Source organism: Rhea pennata, chromosome 15 (assembly GCF_028389875.1).
Source record: "Rhea pennata isolate bPtePen1 chromosome 15, bPtePen1.pri, whole genome shotgun sequence".
In the NCBI taxonomy this organism is placed as follows: Eukaryota; Metazoa; Chordata; class Aves; order Rheiformes; family Rheidae; genus Rhea; species Rhea pennata.
Window position 1 is genome coordinate 13,393,989 of NC_084677.1, and position 23,897 is coordinate 13,417,885.

Consider the following 23,897-nt stretch of genomic DNA (forward strand, 5'->3'; position numbering starts at 1 on the left):
AAAATATTTGTTATTCATTATTCATTTCATTTAATGCCTCCAATAACTTCATACATACTACATGGAGTTTCCCAACACTGTGATGAACAGGTATTAGCACACATATTGTACAAGTAGCAAAAAAGAAGCACAAGACAGCTACACCACTTTTGCACAAAAAGGAAGTTAATATTTACCAATTATCTTAAAGTTATAAGAAACTAAACATCCTCTAAGGGACTAGAGGGAGAGACTCATGCTAGAACATGCCTCTCACCAGTGGTTAAAACACACCTTGGGACACAGGAAATAAAACACGAGACCTCAGCATGGCCTCTCCCACCACAGGTACACTGCTGACTACTATGGAGTAGAGAAAATTATTTTTTCTGGAGCATTTGTTTGAAGGCTTGGATTTGTCTCAAGATGCAAGTTAAATGTTGAAGTTTACTAGAGAGAAAATGTTTTATGCCTCATTCTCCCCTGGAACTCTGATTCCAATACTTAGCTCAAAGCTTTGGACTGCTTCAATACTGTTATAAGTGAATGCATAAAACATCTTGTTTAACATCTGCAGACGTTCTCTGGCTGTTCATGAAATACATTTTGAGTATGCAAAATTTTAGCTGGGTTAAAATGGCAATTTACATACAGCATGAAGATAATTTGAAAGCTGATATATTTTAACTGAAGGAAGAGACAAACATTTAGTTCTATTAAAAAAAAGAACAAACTAACAAATCTCACTATAAAATAAGTACAGCTTTTTTTTTCTGAAAGTATATGCATTAAAAATATCTCCTTAACATGTACAAAATCAGTCAAAACACTAAGACATTATTTAAACACCCAGTAGAAAGTACGAGGAGAGAAAAACTGCAAATTTTATACTTATTTGATTTTCCTCTAAAGAAAAACAAGTCTCCAGAGGGTAGGATGCAAGATGTCTTTAATGTTCCAGCTTGTTTTACACAGCAACAGAGAGCACAGAAATCAATTGAAAAGCCAGCTGGGTATGAGAATTAGTATTGTTTAAACATTGTCAAGTCTAATAAAGCAAAAGAGTCCTCATATTCAGTGAAGGCTGTACCAGCAAATGCATTGTTCAGTGAATTCAATAAAGTAGGAAGGACATGACTGCAAATTTGTACAGAAGGCTAACATGGGAATCTCTGCAGAAAATCTAAAAGAAAAAAAAAATTGTTTTCTTAATGACTCAGGATAAGAAAAAGCCTGCAACAACCTAGAGGCGTTATCCCTAGCTAAATTCAATTAAAAGCTCTGCAGCCAAAACATAAGGTAAAAATCAGACAAATAATGGCAAACCAGGAAAGACAGGCATTAATAACCAAAATACAAACTATTTTACATGATCAAAGATAAATCCACAAAAAAACTGATTTAGAAGTCTCTTTTGGGACAGTTACAATAAATAGGTAAAAGACTAGAAAACAAATCTTGCTCAAAAGCAAGAGCTCCAAAGTTGATTGCCAAAAGTTATAGAATCAAATAAAAAAATAATCTCTCTCTCCCACCAACATCACCAACCTGGAAACCAAAATACTTGCAAGCAAACATGATTCAGCTTTTGGAGTCCCCTGACTGCACAACAGGGTGACCGACCGCTGCACAAGGATGCCTACCCAAAGTACAAAGTTGCAATGCGAGGAACCAAAAGCGAACCAGGGCAGAAAAGGGCCTTTCCTTTTGGCAGTTTTGAGGGCAAGACACTTGCTCATTAGTGTTCGACTTCTCTGTACTGCAGGCAGAAACGTGACTCTCTCCTAACTGAGAGACTGGAACTTCTGCAGGAAGTGACTTACCCTCATTAGTCCTTTTAAAGAAAGCATGGTGATTGCTGTTAAAAGAAACTTACTCTTTTACCAGATTCATCCTTCTAAACAGTTACATGAAAGTTATTGTAGGAGATGCTGTACCTTTGCACAGCTGGAGGAAGAAGGTAAATAACAGAGTTTATATTAAATTTTTGCAATGTGACAACAAGCTGAATGACAGATCTGAGACCTCATCCTGTGAAAACTGTTCTTCTAACGAAAACTTTAAAAATATGTTTTTATTTCTGTAAACTATAAAATTTATTTATACATTTGCAATTTATAGTCATTGGTTAGAAATACCACATAATACTTTGCATATCTTGCTCTGGTAATTTTATATTTCTATCACTTATGGTATCACCTGAGTATTGTTAAGCATTAACTTAAAAACACAGCTTGATTTCACTAATCACTGTAGAGTGATTTCACTATAAAGCTATCTGATGTTAAAATATCTTTATTATCTAGCTTATAAAAAATGAGACTAACAAATGAGTGCACTATAAGGTTAATTGCTCTTATTAGTTATTGCCAAAACCATATGTTTTCTCTTAAATGTTAAGGCAAACCATAGTATTGTATCTAAGATCCCACATTAACTTTCATTTTAGGGAATTCTCTTGCAGAACCAAAAGAAAGTTTCAGCTAGTTTTCTAGAAAGATTTCTCTCTGGGTACACCATAATCATTCATACGGACATTCACAGAGACAACAGACACTTTAAGTTTTTAACTGGTATTCTCTGCACGGCTGCATCAGTCCTTGTTCCTTGCCACCCCTTGTCCGCTCCCTGGGTAAGCTGTTGATCTCGTTTCCTACCAAATCGCTGCCAAAATGCTCGTGATAAGGATGCAGAGTCTTCGTGACAGATAATGCAGCACTTGCTCCCTGTAAATGGACCCCCCCAACAATTATTAAAGTAAACGTTTTCCGCTGATTCTTATGACCATTAGCAGTTTAAAACCACGGGAAAGTATCACTATGTGACAAAGTGAGAGAGGTATCTCTTTTTTGTTAGAATGAGATAATCAATACATTTTTTAGAAATGTCCTACTTTTAAACTACAAAAGTTGGAGCTTTGCAACACAAGAGAAGTCTCCATTTGCTGTTCATATGCAGATAAGCTTCCTTGACATCCTGTAGCAGTAGGAAAGGATTTTCCCTTGAGTCATTAAATATACAGTGTAAAACCAACTATGTTATAGTAATAAACCTTTTCATAGACAATCAAAGCCTCTTTCACAGTTTGAATTAATTCAGAAGTACCTATGTCCAGATCTAATATAAACTATGGAATTGGATGAATAATATACATGCTTAAAACATGTATTTTCCCACTCTGCCTAAGGCTAATTTTCAATATATTTATAACACTAATTGCTTTCTCTACGTAGTTATTGTTTGAGTCTTTCTTATGAGCTCTAGCTCACTGAAAATCACACTAGTTGACTTTAGTTAAAGAGAACTTTTATGTTGTGGAAATGATGTTCCTAATCAGCTTTTTTTTTTTTTTTTTTTTTTTTTTTTTTTGCATGACAGTCTCCTGTAGGAACATTGCTCAGATCTTATCTTGGTCTATCTTATAAATGAATTTCAGGCCATACATTAAACAAATCCTACATGAATCTCTCTCTTATACAAATTTATTCCTAAAACACGGTTGAGTCGTACTGTCCAACTGCTCAACACAAGTGTAATACGCCCTTACCAGACTTAACTGTGTCCCTTACCAATATGCTAACAGAAAAGAGGTAATTTTTTGAGAAGTGTTAGCATAAGTAAGCACACAAAAGAAAACTGCCAGTGTGCAGGGCAGAACATTCTCTGAGATATCCTAGTAGAAAGAGAGGGGGGAAGGGAGCAAGCAAATTGGTTCCAGAAACACAGTAAGAGAAAAACATTATCATTACAAATTGGATTCAGAAAGACAATAATGTATCTGTTTAGACTACTGCCCAGGAAAGATTGCTGCCGTAATTATTAAATAATATCCTATGTGTAGACAAGAATTACGCTAAGAACCAGCCATTCAACTCATTCAAATCAACTGAAAAGATTATTGGGTAAGAGACAAGCATTAAGAAACCGAAAAGAATGAAAGACAAGTGACTGCTAATGACCAAGAACATGGCTGAGAGCAAATTTCTCGTCAATGCAAACAATTTTAGCCAGAATACTGCACTCTGTCCAATTTTGTGCCATTTACTGTCTAGCACAGCTTCTGATACACCTTCCAGAATGCATCTCTGTCCAAGGTCAAGCAGATCTTGCCCAGAGTGTAGACTTTTCCAGTGTACAGCTCACAGTTAGTACCAAGGAAATCACTTGAAAGGTTTCTCCAGCCCTAAGGACCAGGTCACACTGGAACCTCCTCTTCCACTCCTGTGATTTATCCAGGAGGACCTTTATGTCTTTCTCTCACAAGCTTCCCTGAATCCTACAAGGAGGAATGGACCAAAAATCTGTTTGTTACACCATATTCAAAGCTGCGTTGCAAAGATATATTAGAAGTGCTAAACGCAGTGAACTGCAACTCTACAAAAATTATCACATTCTTCCCACCTCATTTACCCAGATACTTTTCCATTTTTATACACTCAATTATTCATTTTAGTGAAACTTGTCTTTAATAATCACCTGTATTCTTCTAAGTGTCCTACATGGAAGAGTGAACAGAAGTGAGGGCACTTCGCTAAGGCTTGCAGGAATCAGGTTAAGCACTTTGCTCCCTCAGAGCTCTGCAAACTGTACAAAATGTATCATTTCTCTGCTCAGTCCTCTATCTGTAAAATGTGAATAACAGGCGTTTCCTCAATAAAGAACAACCACACTTTAAACAATTCCCTTAAAGGTATTAAAAAGGTTGTTTAACACTGATGGAAGTTTTATGTATGCCCTGTAGTGCAAAGAATGCATTAGGAATAATGTTTTTTGTCTAATCATAACACATACAATTATTTAAAGGCGAAGGTACAAGTATTTATTTTTATTGTGAACAGTCTTTCTTCTATTGCTTTGAGGGCATTTAAGATCCATTTCTTTTAAAAAGATTTTTTGAATTACTTTCTTTGCCAACACCAAATGCATGTATCCACAATGACCAAAAGCAGCACTGTCAGAAACTAATCTCGGGGATCTGACCGGAGGTGCTTGGGAAGGCCTACATGGTGTGTGCTGAGAAAGCTCGCTTGCACTATGCTCCAATATTGTATGAGAGATAAGAGGAAATCTCATTTCAAGCGTGCGTGGTGCTGATTTTTCCCTTTGGGAAAAAGTATCCAAAATTTAAATCCTATATAGATTTCTAAAGACTTGACTGGAATGGTTGTAGTTGAAATCATAGACTCACTAATCTTTGACTATAGTCAAGATAGAGACATAAGAGAGCCCTACACTTTACTCTTAGTTGTGATTTTTTCACGTTACGGATGATTCTGTTTATCTCCCAACTCCCATTTCTGGGAAAGTTAGTATATTTACACTGATACTCTCAAATCCAGTGTGAAAGTTAATTAAATTACAACTCAGTTAAAGGTTTTCCTTATTTTCCTGGAAGAAGAGACACTGATGAAGATCTTTTGCCAGAAAAAAACTTTTTAAAATCATCAACAGCTTTTAGAATCAGTGCCACATTTTTGGTAGAACAGCTATCCTGGCACCATTTCTCAATCTGTGGTTTAAAAACATTTTTTCAATTTATTCTTCCATCTGGTTCGGACGTAGGATAATGACTAAAGACTTGTTGAAAAGGCAGGAGGAAAAAAAGCTTGCTTTTTTTTAGTTTAAGGAGCAAGCACAAAAGAAGAAAGAAAGAAACATGCTAATTTTTAATATTTAATTTTGTCCTGATATACAGATTGTAGGAGTATAGGAAAGTAAACGGGCCACAGAATTTTCTTAGAAAATATTTATAAAGCAAAGGAAAGGTTCTATATACCTTAAAGCAAAAGTATGATTACATCTACATAAAATGCTTATCACAGCATATCTTTTATTATGTGTACTTTTATCACTTGCCATTATTTGTAACATTTTATATTATGTTTGCATCCTGAAGCTACAGTCAAGATAGAAATCTCCCTCCTCCTTCACTATTCAAATGCAACATGAGACATTTCCTTGAAGTGCTAACAGTATAAACAGATGAGACAGATGATAACTGGAAAGGAAAGTTGACCCAAAAAATTGTAACAATGGCTCAAAATCATACAGTGGGTCATCAATAAGGCTTAAATCTATTACATATGGTACAATGTATGTATGGCATCTCACACTGATTTAACTTGTCTAGACTTCATAGACTTAAAGCTGTCTGCAACTGCCACCTGCACTTCACTGGGAAAAAAAGACTTTTTTTAAAAAAAATTCTTTTTCTAGTACAACTATTTAATCACTGGTATCTGTATTACCCTGTCTGCAATGAAACTACATTTTGATCTGAAAATACATGTAGCACTAATGATGCTATTTTTTCCAGCAGTAATAGAGAGGTCATTAATAGGCTTGAAAGAGCAAAGCTAATACATATTATGCTAAATACGCTTTTTATTTTACATGCGTTTATAAAAAGAAGAGAAAGAGAGAGTTTAGTTATCATAGGAGGAGAAGAAAAGAAATGAAATTTGAATGCTTCAGAGCCATTCTGTTCCGTTCCTGCAACGAAAGTAATACTATACCCCAATGTTGTATTGAAGGCCCATCTCCTCTCCAGATGTCCATCTTTCCTTGCACTTAATTCTTGTCAGACCAATGGCCAGACCAGAAGTAAGGGAAAGGAAAACTGAAAACAACTGTTTTGCCTCCCTCCCATGAAGAACATCCTGGGGGGTATAAGGAGGTAAAGAGGCCCCATAGTCTGTATGAAAATCATGTAACAAGCCAGCTGCAGTAAAATCGTTTACAAACATTGGCAGCAGTCCATTTACATAAACACTTTATGTTGATCAGATGAGAGATACGCTACCAGACCCAGGAAAAGCAAATAAGGTCATTTCTCTTCTCCTTTGTCTTACCATTATACCACACAATGTCCAACTGTGGTACAGAATACTCATGCCAGGGCATGGATTCAGCTTAGTTGCAACTACTAGCTCGTTTTCACCATCTTTTTAACTTTTAAATCAAGCTTTTAAAACTTTTAAAGACTTTTCCTCCTAGCTGCTTAAAGAAGAAAAGAATAATATAAAAGGTTAAACAGTTAAGAACAAATGACAATGATTTCTCTTAAAAAGTAATTATTTTGTCTGATTCCAGGCATTCAAACATTATATTGTTTGTCTTCTTTCATTTGCCTATTTCAAGAATTTAAATCTACATATCCTTCATTGATGGTTCTTCTATATCTTTAAGTATTATGCTGGGTAATAGCATTTTTGAAGGACAAATTAAAATACCTAGAAACTTGATCAAAGGAGGGATTTGAAGAGCAAGCAGACTGAAAGCACTCCCTGTGAGCCTATAACTCCATATTGCTGAGAGAAGATTAGGTTCTGCGGCGGTTTCAGCTAGAGCAAATAATCACTGGATTTTACTACTCACTAGGATGAGCAACACAAGTCCTCTCAAGCCAGATCTAGAAGATTCAATTTTATTGCTCAGGGCCGCAAATCTACAACAGTAATACCTAGTCATGTGTATACAGCTAGAGGTGTATTACCCTAACATTGCTCCAGCTGGCAATATGAAAAATTCCATAGTTTCAGCAGGGCTGGATCAGACCCATAATAGCTATACTTCGAATATAACAGTGTCAATAAAAGGAGAATTAGACAAGGTACTAAAAATTTGCTATGAGAAGTCATGTATTTAATAATATAATATTAAAAGTTTGTATAATTAATTAGGGCCTATCTCCTTAACAGAAAAGCTAGTAATGATTTTAAAAAACCCTCTACTTTTGACTTTCAATAAGAAAATACCAGAAATAGAAGAAAGTGTTACAGTTTTCAAAATAGTGATGCTGAAGGAAAATGCTAGGAGAGCGAGCAACTTCATATGAAAATCCATCAGTGAAAAGTTTGGGGACTGAATGAAGAACTGAGCATTGGGAGAAAGATTTGAAGACTGAAACTCTTGGCTGACAGATTTTGCTTTGAGGTAGTCAGGATGCCAAAGTGCAAATTTATTGCTTAATATATTGAGTTGAAAGTTTGTGTTACATAGTCATTATACATGTACTATTTTAAGAAGCCCTGAAGCCTCAAAGTGAGGCAGGCACCCTGTGAAGGTGTCTAATCCAGCTGGCCTCTGATCAGCAACACTGCTGAAAATGTGGTGCTTTTCTATAACCACATGTTTTTAATATAACTTCAGTTTGGGTGTTTCTGCACTGTTTCTACCTTTGGAAAGACTAAAGGACTTCTCTAGCCAACAGGATCAGAAGTACTCTCCTGCAATTCCAAAGTCCAGCTAAGGGTCGGTATCTGCTCTTTTTATTGATACATTTGTCAGGCCACACATTAACGTGCACCAGAGTAACATTTGATTAGAATACGAAAAAACAATGCTGTCTCTTAAATATGATGCCTGTGTCTGCCAAATGCCTACCTGTATTATGTCCTAGCACCATGAAAACTCTTCCTTTCTGACACTCAGCATCCAGTGAGGACAGCTGGTGCCAGTCCTCATTTCCTCTCTTCTTGCAGGAGGTCTGACTGGACTCCTTTCTTCTCCTCACCCCAGAGGCAGGTGGAAGCGAGTAGACAGAAACTACTTTCAGTGGACCCCCCAGACATTGCTTCTCCACAACATTCAAATCTGACCCCTGCAGACTTCCAACAAGGCTTCCCCATATCCCTGATGCAAAGGAGCTGCCTGGAACACAAGGGGTGTTCCCTGTGAACCTGAGGGGTGCAATGGGAGCAGCTCATCCACTGCAATCTGGAGGATGGCAAGTAAACTAGTTCCTAGCAGCACGTGTCAAGGAGTTCCCATGTCCTCTCCTTGCTCAACACGTGGGGATACTCAGGCTGATAAACAGCTGGCCTTAAATCAGTCCCATACACCGTGCTGTCCAGAGGATCTAGCAGAAGTCTTCATGAAAGGAGGAATCCAAATTCAGCCTCGAAGGGAGGCTCAACCTTAAGCCTATGTTTTAGGGCAGACTTCCTCACTTTTCTACAGGGCTGGCCCTTTCTAGTGACAACATGCTGTAGGCATATAAAGGAAATCACGGATTGTAGGAGTCCCGTCTACTTTTGTCAGTTCTCCCAGGACAGTATCAAAGAACAAGTATTTATCAATTTTGATGCCAGCCCTAGATGCACTCTTGCAGAATTGAAGTTTTGAGGCTTTTTTCTTTTTTTAATCAAGGCCAAGTACTTTTCTGGCTATCAATTATACATATCTTTTATATAGTTTAGTTAGAGTAAAAAAAAAAAAAGCTCATATTTTTAAAATTTTTACTGGATGGCAAGCATTTTAACATCCTAATACAGTAAAATCCACGAGACATAAAAGTAAGAATTTCACAGACATCTACTACTCAAAAAAAAACCTTTCCTCCTCTTCTTTGTAACAGGAAGTATATGTGCAGCCCTCCTCAAATTACCCGTCAAACAGATGGCTTTTACAGCACACCTGGAAGGATACCAGATTTAGGGTTGTTCTGGACCAAGAGCAGGAGCATATATTGAGGCTTCCAAAAAAATGACCTGCCAGCCATCTTTGCCATCTTTACATCCCAGTTTGGAGACCCCACAGCTACATTCAGTGAGAAGTATGGCAGAGACAGAGAGAGAGGCAGAGAGAGAGAAAGCGTTGCAGATCCCTGGCCGTTTAGAAATCCTAAGTTCTAGCCAACACCTTACAGAATTGTTTTCTCTTCTTTTTGCAGAGTTTTAAAAAGGAACAAGCAAACACAAATATCAGGATCAGCCTAAAACCTATGGCAACTGACAGCCCACTCCCATTTTGTTGATTTAGCCGATATTTTCAGGGACCTCTCATTGCACAGTAAAATCCACCCTTGCATGATGGTATTCAGAACACTATCAGATTCTGCGCTTCTAATATCCTGTGCTGTGCACTGCGTTACCAAGATCTTGAGTAATCTGTGCTTAGAGAAACTGATCTGCCAATTACTGCTTCCTGCAGATGGCTCTCATTCTGATTTAATTTTATTCATATAAAAGTAATTACTGATACCTTTTTGGGCATTGTCATATTAATAAATGTGTGAAATAGGAGACAAGCTTTATTAAGGATCCAGTTTTATTATTTCAAAAATACTGCTTGTTACTCTTAACTCTGCTTGGGAAGCCTTGACAGCTCCCTGGAGCTAACTGATTAATAATCACTGCCAACTGCATTTTAAATTTTAATTTTGGCTTTGGCTGACTAGCCTAAATGATTCCCTAGAGCTACAAAACTACTCTCCACTGTATTTTGAATACTTGGGCTTTGGATGAATAGTTTAAATGTGTTTGAGGAAGTGAGCAGGCGTGTTAATTCTTCTAGATTTAAAATTTATGACAAAGAGAAAACATGAAACTGTCTTTCTGCATTTCTGCCATCTCAGGAGTATAGTCTGAATGGAAGAAGATGGGTGAGCAGAGAATGCCTTTTCCTAAATCCAGAAAATGAGTTAACTATGAAATGCCTGGGCTCCGAGCCAGGCACTAGCCAAGGGGTCTGGAGAGCCAGCGGAGAGCAGACTCCAGAGAATGGGATGAAGAGCTATGTTTCCTACTCCTTGAGTAAACATTCATCACAAATGATATTTTATTCATATGAAATAAATAATCTCGGCAATCTGCTATTAGTTAAAAAAATACCAATAGGTAGTTTGTTGAAGTAATGCTATCTTATATGTGAAATAGGTGATTTTAATTATTCTTTTCAATCTGAATAAAGAATAGTGCACAAGTTTCCCTCAAGACAAATGGAAAAGATGAAAGTAATTGCGTGAAGCACCGAGCACTCATGACTTCAGTGGGAAATGAAGGTGCCTAGTTACTGTAAGGATTAGGTCCTGAAGTAGACTGGCCTGTTACTAAAGACTTCTGCTTGTGAATTTCTCTAATATATTTTACAAGGCTGCTACAAGTCATTTCAGGTGAAAAAAATTATTAGAGCTGCTTAATCATTTAGTTAGATGTAACCTCTTTTGTGTAATCATATGGACAGAGGAAAGCTGGATCTCAACTTAAACTATCTAATGACTACATTTAATAAACTGTAAAGAAAATTCATTTATGCTAAATTTTATTTTGCTGGAAATGAGAATCATTAAGAAAGGATGCCTTAAATTTTCTTAATTAAGTTTACAAATTAAAAAGTTATTTTACAGGAAAGAGAATCAGTCAAAGAGACCTGAATTATTTTTACCTCAACCTTTATGAGCTTAACACCTGTAATCTAGTTTTCCCCATCTGAGGAAGCACTTACAGTACAATGATTAATTACTGCTAATACAATTTATAGCTCTGACAACTTACTTGAGATTTAAGAGGAGCCTTAAAATCCTATTGAAAAATTTATAAAGAAAAGTAAACCAGGGTCTGAAAAAAACTCATTTATCTAGGCACATGAGAACAAGAGATCCTAAGAACCACCAATCCTGTTTGACACATATGTATGTGTTTGACACATATATGAAGTGAGAACCTTATGCAAGAGAAAAATCATATATATGTGACTGAGAATAAAAGTGCTGCCTTTAACTTACAGCTGACCAGCTCTGGAATTTTTGTTCCTAGTTTTATTAAGCAGCAGCAGATTGGAATAAAGCTACTCTGCTCATTTGAAGTAATACTACTAAGGACCACTGCTAATGTGAACAACAATAAATCTTTAAAATCAGGTTAATTTTACAATGTCGGTGCTATGAAAAGTAGTGGGAAACAGTGGATGTAAGATCCAGACCACTGGAGACAGAAAGTTTTCTCTCTAAGTAGCCTGAGGGTTTGGAATATTAACCCACATAATGCTTGCTGAGCCAAAAATTACTATAGAAGTTTGTGGTCTTTAAGAATGTATTGAGACAGGATCACAGAAAAAAAATCTATGCAAACTCCTCCTTCAGAATTAGGAATTGAGAAAAATTCTACAGGTTTGTTGAGACCAGACTTTGGTAGAAGGCCAAAGAAAGCAGCCTGTGTTCAGATGAGAAGCAAGCTATGTCTAGTTTACCCCATGTCACTTGGCTGAAAGGACCTCTGGATAGCGCAAGGGTGTTGGTGAGTCAAACTCCATCATTTTTTAATTTATACATCTGAAAAATGGCACAATACAACAATGTCTCAAAGGCTGTCATAACAGCAGTGAATAAGTTAGTGTCAAAATATTTTTTTTATTTTGTCAAAATACTGTAGTAATATGCTATCATTATAGGTACCATGAAAAAGCAATTTAACATCACTGTGACCTGGAGAAGACAGAGAAGATACTTTTTTAAAAACAAAATAAAAATACATTTAAGGATGGGTATGGTTAGCTGATAATTTTTTTTCAGTTAATCCTGTAAATGATAGATGTCATTTCAAAAGGATTTGAAAATTCTTCTTAAGGATGCTATTAAATATAGCATTTCCCTGATACTGTTTGAACCAAATGACCAAGTAAATATTTTGACAGCTTTGCTTCACACTGAAAAAGGGGAGAAGAAAAGGGCAGAAGGTTTCAAAGTAAATCACTGTTCAGCTTTTACTGAAATATGCTTTGAGACGTGTACTTGTGACCTTCTATAAATTTTGATTTGAAGCTGTAAAGCAGGATTAGAGTTTCTTATTCTGTATCTCCTTTTTTTTGTAAAATTTAATGACCATTTATGGTTACTGAAATTATAAGAAGAAATCTCTTTCCTCTGCTATAAACTAAATAGTATGATGAGCAGATATAGCAAGATGCAACAGCTACTGATTCTGACTGAGAACAACTTAGCATAGACATCAGCTTCCCTGGCTTTCTCCTCTTAAGCCATGCATTAGTGCTAAGTAAATGGATCAGACAGCTTCTCCAAAACTACTCCATATGAGAAACAGCAACGTTTTTATCTAGAATAATATTTATGGCTAAACCCAAAAGCTTTCTTTCAGCGAAAGTCTTGTGAGTATATGCTTTTCCCAAGCTTAGTTGAATGAGTTGAATCATGACCATTTACAAATTTGACTGAAAAATCATGCAATGGTTGAAGCTTCCTATTTCTGATGAGTTGAAAATAGCAGCACAATATCTGCAAAATCTATGAACATCTACTGGTAACTAATCTCAAAGTCCTAAAACGCAACATTTCAGAACCTTTGAAACAATCATTGTTTTGTCTCTAGAAATCAGTTCCTTACACAGTAAGCTAGAAATGGCAGAATACATCCAAAAATATTTGTAAGCACCTAGCTCTTCAAAATGCCAGCAACTGATACACCAGTACGGAGAGGATTTGTTAGAAATGACTGAAATTAGCACTGAGAAACTTAAAGGGTTTTTTTCTTGCCTTTGACCATTGTTTTTAGAATTAAGCAGTAATTACTAATACTATTATTTGTCATAGTTAACTTTAAAGAGACAATAAATTTATCTTCAGTTGCAGCTAAAGAAGCCTAAACATCTGCACCAGCACTGGAAGCAGTAAAAATATCAGTTCTGTGCAATGCCCAAGCTTGTTTGTCTGCAGACAAGACTTATTAACTCGGGCTCATCTCAGTGTTAATTTGGTTATCTTGTTTCCAGACCAGAGTTAGTATATCTGCACAGCCCTGTGCCATACAGGCACCTCAGTCTGTTCAGACCTAGTTCAGGTGTCTCTTTAGCAATTTTAATAACATATTGGACGTGTGGCAGAGCTGCAGACCAAAACTGTTGTCCTCCTTTTTTGGTGAGCCCTTCATAGCCTGAGCTACTTAGTCTGGATAGCTATAATATTTACGGGTTGAGAAGGAGACATGATATATATAAGCAACAGTAATCTGCACAAACTCAATAAATTAAAAGTTAGATGTTAATGTGCTTCTTGCAAAGCAGCGAAAATGTTGTAATAGAACCATAGAAAAGAGCCATTTCATCAAGAAGTTACTAATGCTTTAAAAGTAACTCCTGGATAATATTCCTGTGAATGTCATTCTGGGGTTAGAAAAACACTGGCATGGATCCAAAACAGTTTCTCCTATCAGTTGCCATCAAGGTACAAAAAAGTGTATCCAGAAGTCAATGAATATATTGTAGGGACTCAAAATCATCAAGTTGGACTGCAGTCACACATTTTGATTAAACAGGCAAAAGCTCTATGTTGCCATTACTGGAGTGTAACATGACATTCACAGAATGCTAAATGCAGAGTTTGAATAATCAGATGATAATGAGAACACTAACATTTGGAAATGTATATTATAAATCCAACTCTGAAATGGTAACGTGTGACTTTGTTACAGCCAGGCTGAAGTGAGGTGAAAAGTATTGTCCCTATGACATTCAGTAAAAACGTTATTATGGTTATAGCTGGCATATTCATGCCAACACTGAAATCATCACAAAATGGAGTAATAGTTTACCAAAAATAATAAAAAAGGCAAAGGGTTTTTAGCGGACAGCAGGTTAAGCACGAAATCACAGCATGATATGGCTCTCAAAGACCAATCCAATTGCTTTGTAGAGTTTCTGGGTACTACTGAGGCTGTTAGGGAATTATAAACAAACTGATATGGCTTCATCAGCTGCCAAGGATTATTGACGTTACACAAGGACCATGAGATGATGATAACCTAACTCACTCTGTTACAGTTAGGGTAAGATTTTTTCTCTGGCATAGAGACAGAGACTTCCTTTAAAATGTGGAAGACCTGTTCAACTATTAATACTAGTCTGCTAGCATTTTGTTTTACAGACACACTGATTTAGGTCAAGGAAAGGAATTCCACTTAAAGGCATGTTAGGCCATGGTAGAAATTAAAAATAAAGGCAATAGAGAAAGTTGGAGAAGAGTGCTAAAACAAAATCACAGATCTCTATAGTGTTAAAAAGGGCGCAAGAAATCAGATAGTAGAAAGTGCCTGCTAAATTCATAAAAAACACAGCGCAGAACAATGCCAAATGCAAATTTTCCTGTATATGACTCTTTGGGTTCATAAGGTTTGATATATAATTACTGAATGTGACAAAATAACCAAAACCATGTATAAATAAATTAATTACATCCACAGTTAATGCTTGCCCCTGAACATTTAAAAAATAACCCTTCAATTATTAAAGCAAAACTATCCTCCATCACTGTCTCCCTAATCTTTGAGGGAAAGCTACTCTTTCAAGACACCTTAAAGCCCCAGTTCTTAAAGGGAATTCAGCAACAATTTCCTTTCTAATTACAATAGCTTTTCTTAAGTTCACATAGTATTTTTGCTGTTGGTTAATTGAGATTCATAATTTGATCAGTTCTCCACTAATCTGTGAAATTCAAGAGAAGTGATGAGCTTTTGCAAATGCTGTATCTCCCTATCATAAAAGAAACTCATTCATTGGTCTTGGTCTTTATTGTGTAGAAAGAGTTTGTAATGAGACTTTCCTAGTTTTTGTGCTACAGTCTGCATCAGCTCATGAAAGTCCTTCTTACAAATATAATATATGCTAGTAATTGCATTCTGGGGACAACAGCAAAGTCACAATTAAGTGAGAAAAAAATCTGGACACAGAGATACTTTTAACAATTTGCTGAAGCTTTGTGGAAACTCTGATGACGACCTGTACTGTTTAGAGCAGCTTAACATTTAGGGAGTGTATAGAATGATACATCGGCATTGATGCTACTGACCATTCAGATGATTTAAACTATACTAATTACATGAGTATGCGGTTCTTATTTTTTCTGATAGTTTAGGAAAAGAGATTCTGGAATTTCAATACTTTTCAAATAGTTCTCAAGACTAGTAGCAGAAAAATCTTTCTGGAACATTCAATAATATTTGCATTAGACTCTGAATGTCAATTTGATTTTGCACTTTATTTTCATGATACCCATTTTATTGTTTTTAATATCAGAAGAGACTATTGTGAAAGTCTGGCTTCCAGCATAACACAGATCATACAAAACCTTGTATTTCCTGTATTGAGATCATAGGTGCTAGCTGAGCTAAAATAACAACAAATGGTTAGAAAGATATTTAAATTTACTTTAGAATATACCATATATTCATGTCAAATTTTAATTAGACAGAATATTAAAACATAGTAGTAGAAATAGATTTGCCTTTTTTTGAATGGTCATAGCATTCTAATTTGTACCAATATCCCATATAAATTATACTGTAAATTAAGAATCAGAATTTAAATCTGCTTAAATGTGATATAATCTCAGCGTAACATGAAAAAAAATCAGAGCAAAATATTTTTCTTCAGATCTGCTTCCAAACATGAAGTGATCTTACTTACAAATAACTGATCTTATGCATCCCCAGAGGGAGGGCCTCAAAAACACATCGTTTATGCCTCCCTCCCAGGATCTGCCAATGTCTTCCCTATATAACACTGCTGTCTTTTCAGGAGGGCGGGGAGAGGAGAAAGGACACTAAATGTTAACTGCTGTCAAATCCAAGTAGTCAAACTGTGGAGGGAGAAAAAAAAATCTACGTATGTTTAGATTTCCAGTGAATCTGTTACTCTTAGTGTCTAAAAGCCTAAGCCACTGATGGTGAAACATCAACAGCAGTGCCAAGTTTGAAACTAACAGAGCTTAAGGCTGGTTTGGGTGAAACCGCTTACACAGCTCTCCTAAACAAGTTTGGAATCAGACTTCAAAAATCATCACTGATTCAGACTAAAAGAAACACTTAAACTGTGAGAAGAAAAACAGCTTTGAAATGTTATGGACCAACAAGGCACACACTAAATCTGCCCACTCAACAAGTCCACTCCATTTACTTTAAATTTAGAAACTGTTTTTCAAAATTAATGAGTTTGAGTTTATTTGCCCAGGTCCCAAATGCGGTGTCCTGCATACCTCTGTGATTTCCTGAAGGGTCATTTTCTCCTCTCAGCTGTTTGCTCACGATTCTCAAATACAGCCGCCCCTTTAGTGTCCAGCATCGGCCTCCAGTTTGGTTTACTGGTGGCTTCCAAAATCAGGAACTTCCTAGATACTATCACTGAGCTAACAATAAGCTACTTATTTATGCCCTTCCCTAGCTGGCCTCTGCTCCAGCAGGAACTTTGGCACAAATACCGACTTTATATACTTTATACGTATTAGATATAAAAGTTTAGAGATAATGTCCCTGATATTTATATGTTCTCTGAAAGGGTTACTTCTCAGCTTTAAAATAGCATGGGGAAATACAGTCTGGCCACAGGCTGGAATTTTTTTTCATTCTGCAAACACAGCAAATAAACAGGGACTCTAAATTCAATACTCTTTTCAGCAGTATTATGATTTAGTTGCAGCACTCAATGAAAAAGACATTCTATTAACAGAACTGGACTATTTCCCCACTCAGCAGGAAATACGGGGAAACATTCTGGTAATACATATGTAATACATATTAATATAAGTATAATATAGATCATTACAGAGAAAAGAGAATGTACTCCAGAAGTTTATTTTTGAAACTTTAACAAGGCTTAGGTATTTCACAGCAATATCCAGAGAGGGATATTATCTATTTCTTTTGCTTCAGATGATTATCAGTCTTGGCCTTCCACATACTTTTAGTAACATTTGTGCAGATCTCTGTCTATTACTTCGATGGGTGATGGAGAAAACCATATGTGTAGATCCATATAGCCATGAATGTTCTAAGCCAAGCTATAAGAATAGAAATATTTCTAAGAGCAAGTAACTTGCCAAGACAAATGTATTCTGCCAAAATTTTAGCACCATAGAAGGTTAGTTAGGTTATAATTAAGTCTAATTAGCATTCCTATGAATTGCAACATCTTTTCACTTGAAGGCACTCAATGCCCAGAGAAGTGTAAATTTGTATTCTATATTTTGAAAGAAGCAAGGAAATGAGAAAATTTCTCATCTCAGCTCTAAACCTGAACTGTTACTTATCACCACGAAAGAGGCATATCATCATCAAAAGGAAAAGGTTTATGCAATTTGTTTAACCACTTCTTCACTCTTGCTTTTCCCTATTCCTCCGCAGTAATTCTATACATTTTTTCTCTTCTGTTCAGTATAACTCAGTTTTTCTTCCTCACTCCACCTTTTTTTCCTCCTTCTCATAGTTTTATAACCCTTCTGCTCACTTTTTTGCTTTAGCTCCCTATTATTAATCTCCTATATCTTCAGATCTTTCTCTCTGCTTTCTCCTAAAAGCTAGAAAATGAGGTGTTGGTATACTTTCCTTTTTCTATTTCCATAGGCATGCTGTGGATTTCTAAGTGAGACAGAATTGTGCTGGGAAACTGCCAGAGCTCATCTCATTGTGGAGAAAGATGAGAGGAAAAATTGGTGAAGCAAAGACCTTTTTTTTTTAAGAAAAATCTCAATTGTTAGGATGTTCCTCCAATGAAATGACAATTTGAACTCAGGAGGCTGGTAAAGCATTTGGGGCTATTTGCTAGCTTGTTTTTAGATTCTGTCTTTCACTAGTAACAAATCTGGAGAACTGGAAGAACTGGTGGGTTTATAGCACACTGTGCCTAGCATACGCAAATTTATGAAGGCCCCTGGCAGTGCCTGGCCCAGGGAGCACACAGCAGTATTTCTGTCATGGACAGCAGCATGACTTGTGTTGCTCTTCCATGCTAAGCATTAGCCTGAACCTAACTCTAATTGCTGCATAGTTTTTATCAAAGGCATCAGGAAGTAAAGTATCCAATTAGCAGTCCAGCCCTCCCCTGCATTCTGCATGCCTTACTCCCGCTCATAAATGCTCTCTTCATTAATTCATCGCAGCTAAAAGGATGAGGCATGTCTTTGTGAAAGTCATGTATTGCCTCTGCAAAGAAAGAATTGCTGCCTGTGGGCTGCCTGCTACTTCCATTTTACTTTTTTAACAGAACATACAAAGGTATTCCAGAAGCAAGGCTTTCTAAGTACAACATCCCCCACAAAGCAAAAACCACCATTGACTATCTTCTGTTTATTTCCTCCAATTAGAATTCTTCTACTTCCTCATGATATTCTGCTTAAAAGAGAAATTTACTTCTCTGCTGAGGAATTTCTCTTTAATTCATGCTGCACATCAGAAAAGATAATTCCACCTCTTAAAATATGTATTGCCTACTTAGCTACCTATTTTCCTGTGCATCTCAAAAACCTAGATGTGCAACTAAAATCTTCCACCGAATGCTTTCTAACATTTTCTGAAACTTATCAAAAGACATTTCATTAGAACAAATTTAAGGATTTTCTCTCCAAAGTTAAAGCCTCATACAGTTGTACTCTAATGCTGTGAATAGTCTCTTAATAAATAAAAATGACAGTTTTAATTATCATAAAGTACTTCAAGTTCCACCTGTCCTACAGGAGATTCACATGTAATCAGGGAATTAAGGTTCCACTTCACTTAGCAACCCTTATTTAATGTAAAGATTTTTATTGTAGGTGGGACAAAATATAAATCAACAGCACCATTTTGTTTACTTCCAATTATTTTAAGCTGTTGCACCTCTAAGATTACCTTACCCTCCCACGTGTTATTCACACCTGAAGCACTGCAAAAACACATAAACTGAAATCCTTGATCTACTGAAGTTGCTTGGATTTTTACAATGGACTTCAAAAGTTGGGATTTTAGTTTCCTTTCCCCAGCTAACATATAATCTCTCTGATGACTTTAAATCCAAATGTTGTTCTTTTTTTCCAGTCTTGCTGTGTTAAAAAATCTGAAGTATAAAAAGATTACACTATTTCTCAGTCATTTACAATGGTCCAAGATGGTCAAATAACATTTGTGGCTATAACACTGTCTATGGTTATGCTTGCTTAGCAGTTCACCATCTTACGACTGTCCTTGTTAAGTTTATGAAATTCAAATGAGCTGTTGATGAAATAATCCCTGAAAACCTATTGCCATACACACAGCCACTGCAGTCCACGTATGACATGACCGAGTTATGTGGCAGGTGTGTCGTTTCAAAATAATTTCGAAAGATTTATGTGAAACTGGAGTGAAATTAGTTCAAATACAGTACGTTTCATATTCTCCCATCTAACATGGCTAAAATCCATAAAGATAATAGCGGATTTTAACCAAAACCCCACAGTTTATTCCTTTGCTTTCCAAACCTGAAAACCATTGTCTCTATATGCACCACTTACTAACACACATACCAGAGCACAGTTCGCACAGATGATAATTCACCACTGTCAGTCTCTTTGCAGTTCAAAACAGTGGTGAACTACTCCAGCTGTTTTCCAGATCAAAAATATTATTGTCATTTTGCTATCATTGCATGCTGAAGGTTATGTAACAAAAATGCACATGTCCCTCTGCCTGGAATGCAATTAATTTCCTCTCTCCCCACTGAAAGTTGTAAATAACAATTCAGACAGACTGAATACTTCAGTTTTAAGCATGGACAGAGATGCAGCACTGGAATTATTCCAAGTGGTAACCTACTATCTGTAACATGACAGTGTTCTGGAGTTCTTATAGACAGAATATTTTGCAGTTTGGAAAAAAATAAACACTATCTTCCTGTTTATATGTGACTTTTTACTATCTGTTCTATACTACGAATGCCTTACTTTAATTCTTTTTATTTTGACCATCGACTTTGCTTTATGGTGGAATTTTAAGTATTCTAAGAAAGCAGGCTAACTAGATTAAGCAATTACTTCCAATTCAAAATCAGTTGCTGTACTTGCTATACACTTTGGTATGCAAAGACCAGGCATTATTGTTAACTAAAATAGTGGCATAATCCCATCTTAATTTACAAATATCCAGATATCAGAGATTTGCATTAAGACACCATTAATTCTTAACCATTTAATGAAATTTGCTTACATAATGAGATAAGTGAAACTCCTTTGCCTAAAACAGTGCACTAGATAAACAAAACTATTTTTCCCAGTGCAATCCTTTCTGCAATATGTCTTTGATCTTTGTAACCCAGTGGTATTTATGTATCAACTATAACATCTTTAGGACAGGAGCTGTCTTTTTATAAAATGTTTGTACTATACTTAACATCCTTCAGTTGCTACTGTGATATAACTAAAATGGGATGAACAACTGTATGGAAGGGTGTCAACTGAGATGAAACATTAACTTAGTGCTTAATTGTAGGAAGTTCCTTTAACGTCTCATTACTTCGTTCAGCTTGTTCTAGATTTCAGACATCGTTTACAGCTTACTTCTATATGGACCATCTAGTGGTTTTAGTATTCTTACCTAGTTAAATAGGCCAGAGCAAGCTCAGATCCTGACAGCTTTTTGGGCTCTTCTTTTTTAGTAGAGATCCCAGCTTCTCTCATCAGCTTTTTTTCTTCTTTCTTTCGCTCTTTTTTTAATTTTCTTTCCAGTTTCCGTCTTTCCTCTGAGGTAAGATCTTCCTCTTCATTTGTTGCCTGAAGTATTTAAAGAAAAAGTTTATATTCCTATAGGAATGCAAACTAATATGAAGAAATGCAATTGAAGAGCACACTAAATATTACAAACTGGAAGCTTCAAATTGTACACTATACTTCAACTTTCTGCTCTGCTCAATTCACAAAATTGTAAATATTGCAATTGCAGAAATCTGCAGAAACAGTGTTTTGCCCTCTATTGATGATTATACTGTTTTCAGCAATACAGTCATCTGAACACCTTCCAGCTTACATTAAACATCATACCTAAAATTTGTTGTTTGTTCTCTTATACCGGAGGGTGAAATGTGAACAGCAGAGGCTGTTTAGTAGTGGAGGGAGAGAGTGGATTTTTTATTTTAACATAGACATGCTGAAGTGGGAGAAGTGGAGTTTTTGTATGATCCATAGTTTCGGGGACCGTTTGTTCTGTAACCTCAGACTGCCCTGGACTGAGAAATGCTATCTTCCACAAAGGTGCTTCACCTTTATCGTAGAAATTTCCATCATGCCAGAGATGATGTGAAAACTACCATCTTCATCCAAGTGCTCTAGATCATCTTTTAGCAACATTGGGTATATTGCATGTACATGTACAACTCACAAAGGTTGGTATTTCTTCAGTTTAGAGACTGAACAGTGAGTAATCCATACTGAAAACATGAATTCATAAGCATATCCAAAATGAAAATATTTATTTAACATACAGATGAAAAGCATTATAGTTATGTTGAGAACCCAGTGTGAGATCACTCAGTATACAAACACAAACTTGTTCCATAACAAGATGGGACTTACTTCAGTGATTCTCAGAACATCATGAGTTGTTGATCTATGACTTTTCCAGGCAACGGTCCCACTGAATTGTTAAGCATTAACAGCTAGGTATCAACTGGAAGCATACGAAGCTCCAGCTAGCGTAATGCTACATGGCTGTTTACTCCCCCCCACCACCAGATTTCTACGTTCTAATACATTTTATTTTCCTGTATGAATACTCTGTAGTCTAAAACAAGCTGTGACTGTGCTTCTCTCCCCTTCCCATTCACACTGTAGAAGGACAAGTACCGGTTTTATCACATATTCTTAAGAAATTTACCCTCTACAGAACCCTGACTACTTTGATGAGTTTCTGATGTGAACCTTCAAAAACTGTCAGCAAAATAGTGTTTGGGTATCCAAATCCCTATGTACCTCCAGAGAGCAGTAAGAATTTGGACACTGTGAAACTGCCTTTATGGGCAGCCTCCCAATAACAACTGAGCAATGAAAAGTATGACATTCTGAAAACAGGCATCTTGGACTGTTTTGGCCTTACTTTCGGATTTTTTCAAGTCCAAGACTGAATAGTCCGAGCTAATTCCTAGCTTATCTGAGAGTTACAGACCTCACACAGTCCTGAATAAATCTTTGACACCTTCGTTATGGTTTAAGGAACTGTTACTTCTTAGCTGCTTCCATGGTTCAGGCACTGCAATATTATGGAGGCTAAAGGTATGCATACTGAAGATCATTTACATGTCATCTCCTCTTCCAAGTTAAGAAGAGAAACTGTAACAAAAATCCTTTAAGTACCAGCTTCTATGATGAGATCTAGGGGTTTTTGCTCCTATTTGCTGTGCTATCATATATCTCTATTATCATTTGTAGCCAACTTAAAATTGCAAATATTGAGACATTTCTAAGTTATGGACTTAGATTGGAATAGGTTGTCTGGCTTCCATTTTGTATCTGACCATATTTAGCATCTTCTCTCAAGACACAGTTTAAATCTCCTGCTCATGACTTTTAGTAAGAGGTGGAGGGGCTGTGTGATACTGTGGAAACATAATGCCACACAGAAACATGAAATAGGATCAAAATGCTGATCACACAGAAATAATTTGCTAGGACTCCATCCATTAATCCACTTCCTCAGAAACAGTTGTACTGGATTTGTTAACACAACTAGAGCAAGACAGTTTCCTATGAGGACAAACTAATTTTAGGAGGTGAGGTCACTAGGTATTAAAAACCAGCAACAGCAGGAAAAAATGGCACTGATATAGAAAGGTTCAGGAAATGTCAACTTTATCTGCACACAAATAGACTGTAAAGTAGAATGGAGGCCCAGAAGATTCCTGTACGACAAGGACAGAAAAAGGGGTAATTGCATGCCAGATCTGTGATGCCAGAGATGTCTAGATCTGTAATTCTTCTGCTCAAAATCAGTAAAGTATACTTTTCTGATATTTCTTTCAAACCTGTGTGTTCCTCAAACATTTCAACTATAAGCCCAAGAAGGTGGAGTACATGGAGACAAGTAAGAAAGCTTGGAGGATTCAGCATTAGACTCAAAACCTATGAGTCGTATTAGTGTCTCACATCCCCAGCTTGGGAAAGATCAAGAAGTCTAAACTCTAGGAATGTTTCCAAGAACAAGAATTACAGTCATGGAGTGGATTCTGCTCAGAGCAGCTCTGGAAGAAAGTATTGTTAGATGATCGGGTTTGAACACCTACTTACTGTCCAGGGGGAAAGCAACTTAACAGGCAAAGAACTTAACAGGCCCTTAATGTCCCTAGCACTTTCAGAAGCTATTTGACAGCATCAGCTTGTTCAAATAAGCCACCCTAAAGTCAAATGAGTATCTAAA

At 36.4% G+C, this 23,897-nt stretch overlaps 1 protein-coding gene across 5 annotated transcripts in view; it reads right to left on the reverse strand.

The window, feature by feature from the left end:
* C15H7orf50 (chromosome 15 C7orf50 homolog) overlaps positions 1–23,897 on the reverse strand; it is a 128,433-nt gene that overhangs the window by 5,584 nt on the left and 98,952 nt on the right. For all 5 annotated transcript variants that reach the window (XM_062588406.1, XM_062588405.1, XM_062588404.1 and 2 more), the window contains one exon: positions 21,087–21,262. In XM_062588406.1, the coding sequence (XP_062444390.1) occupies positions 21,087–21,262 (176 nt within the window). The remainder of the gene's footprint in view (positions 1–21,086; positions 21,263–23,897) is intronic.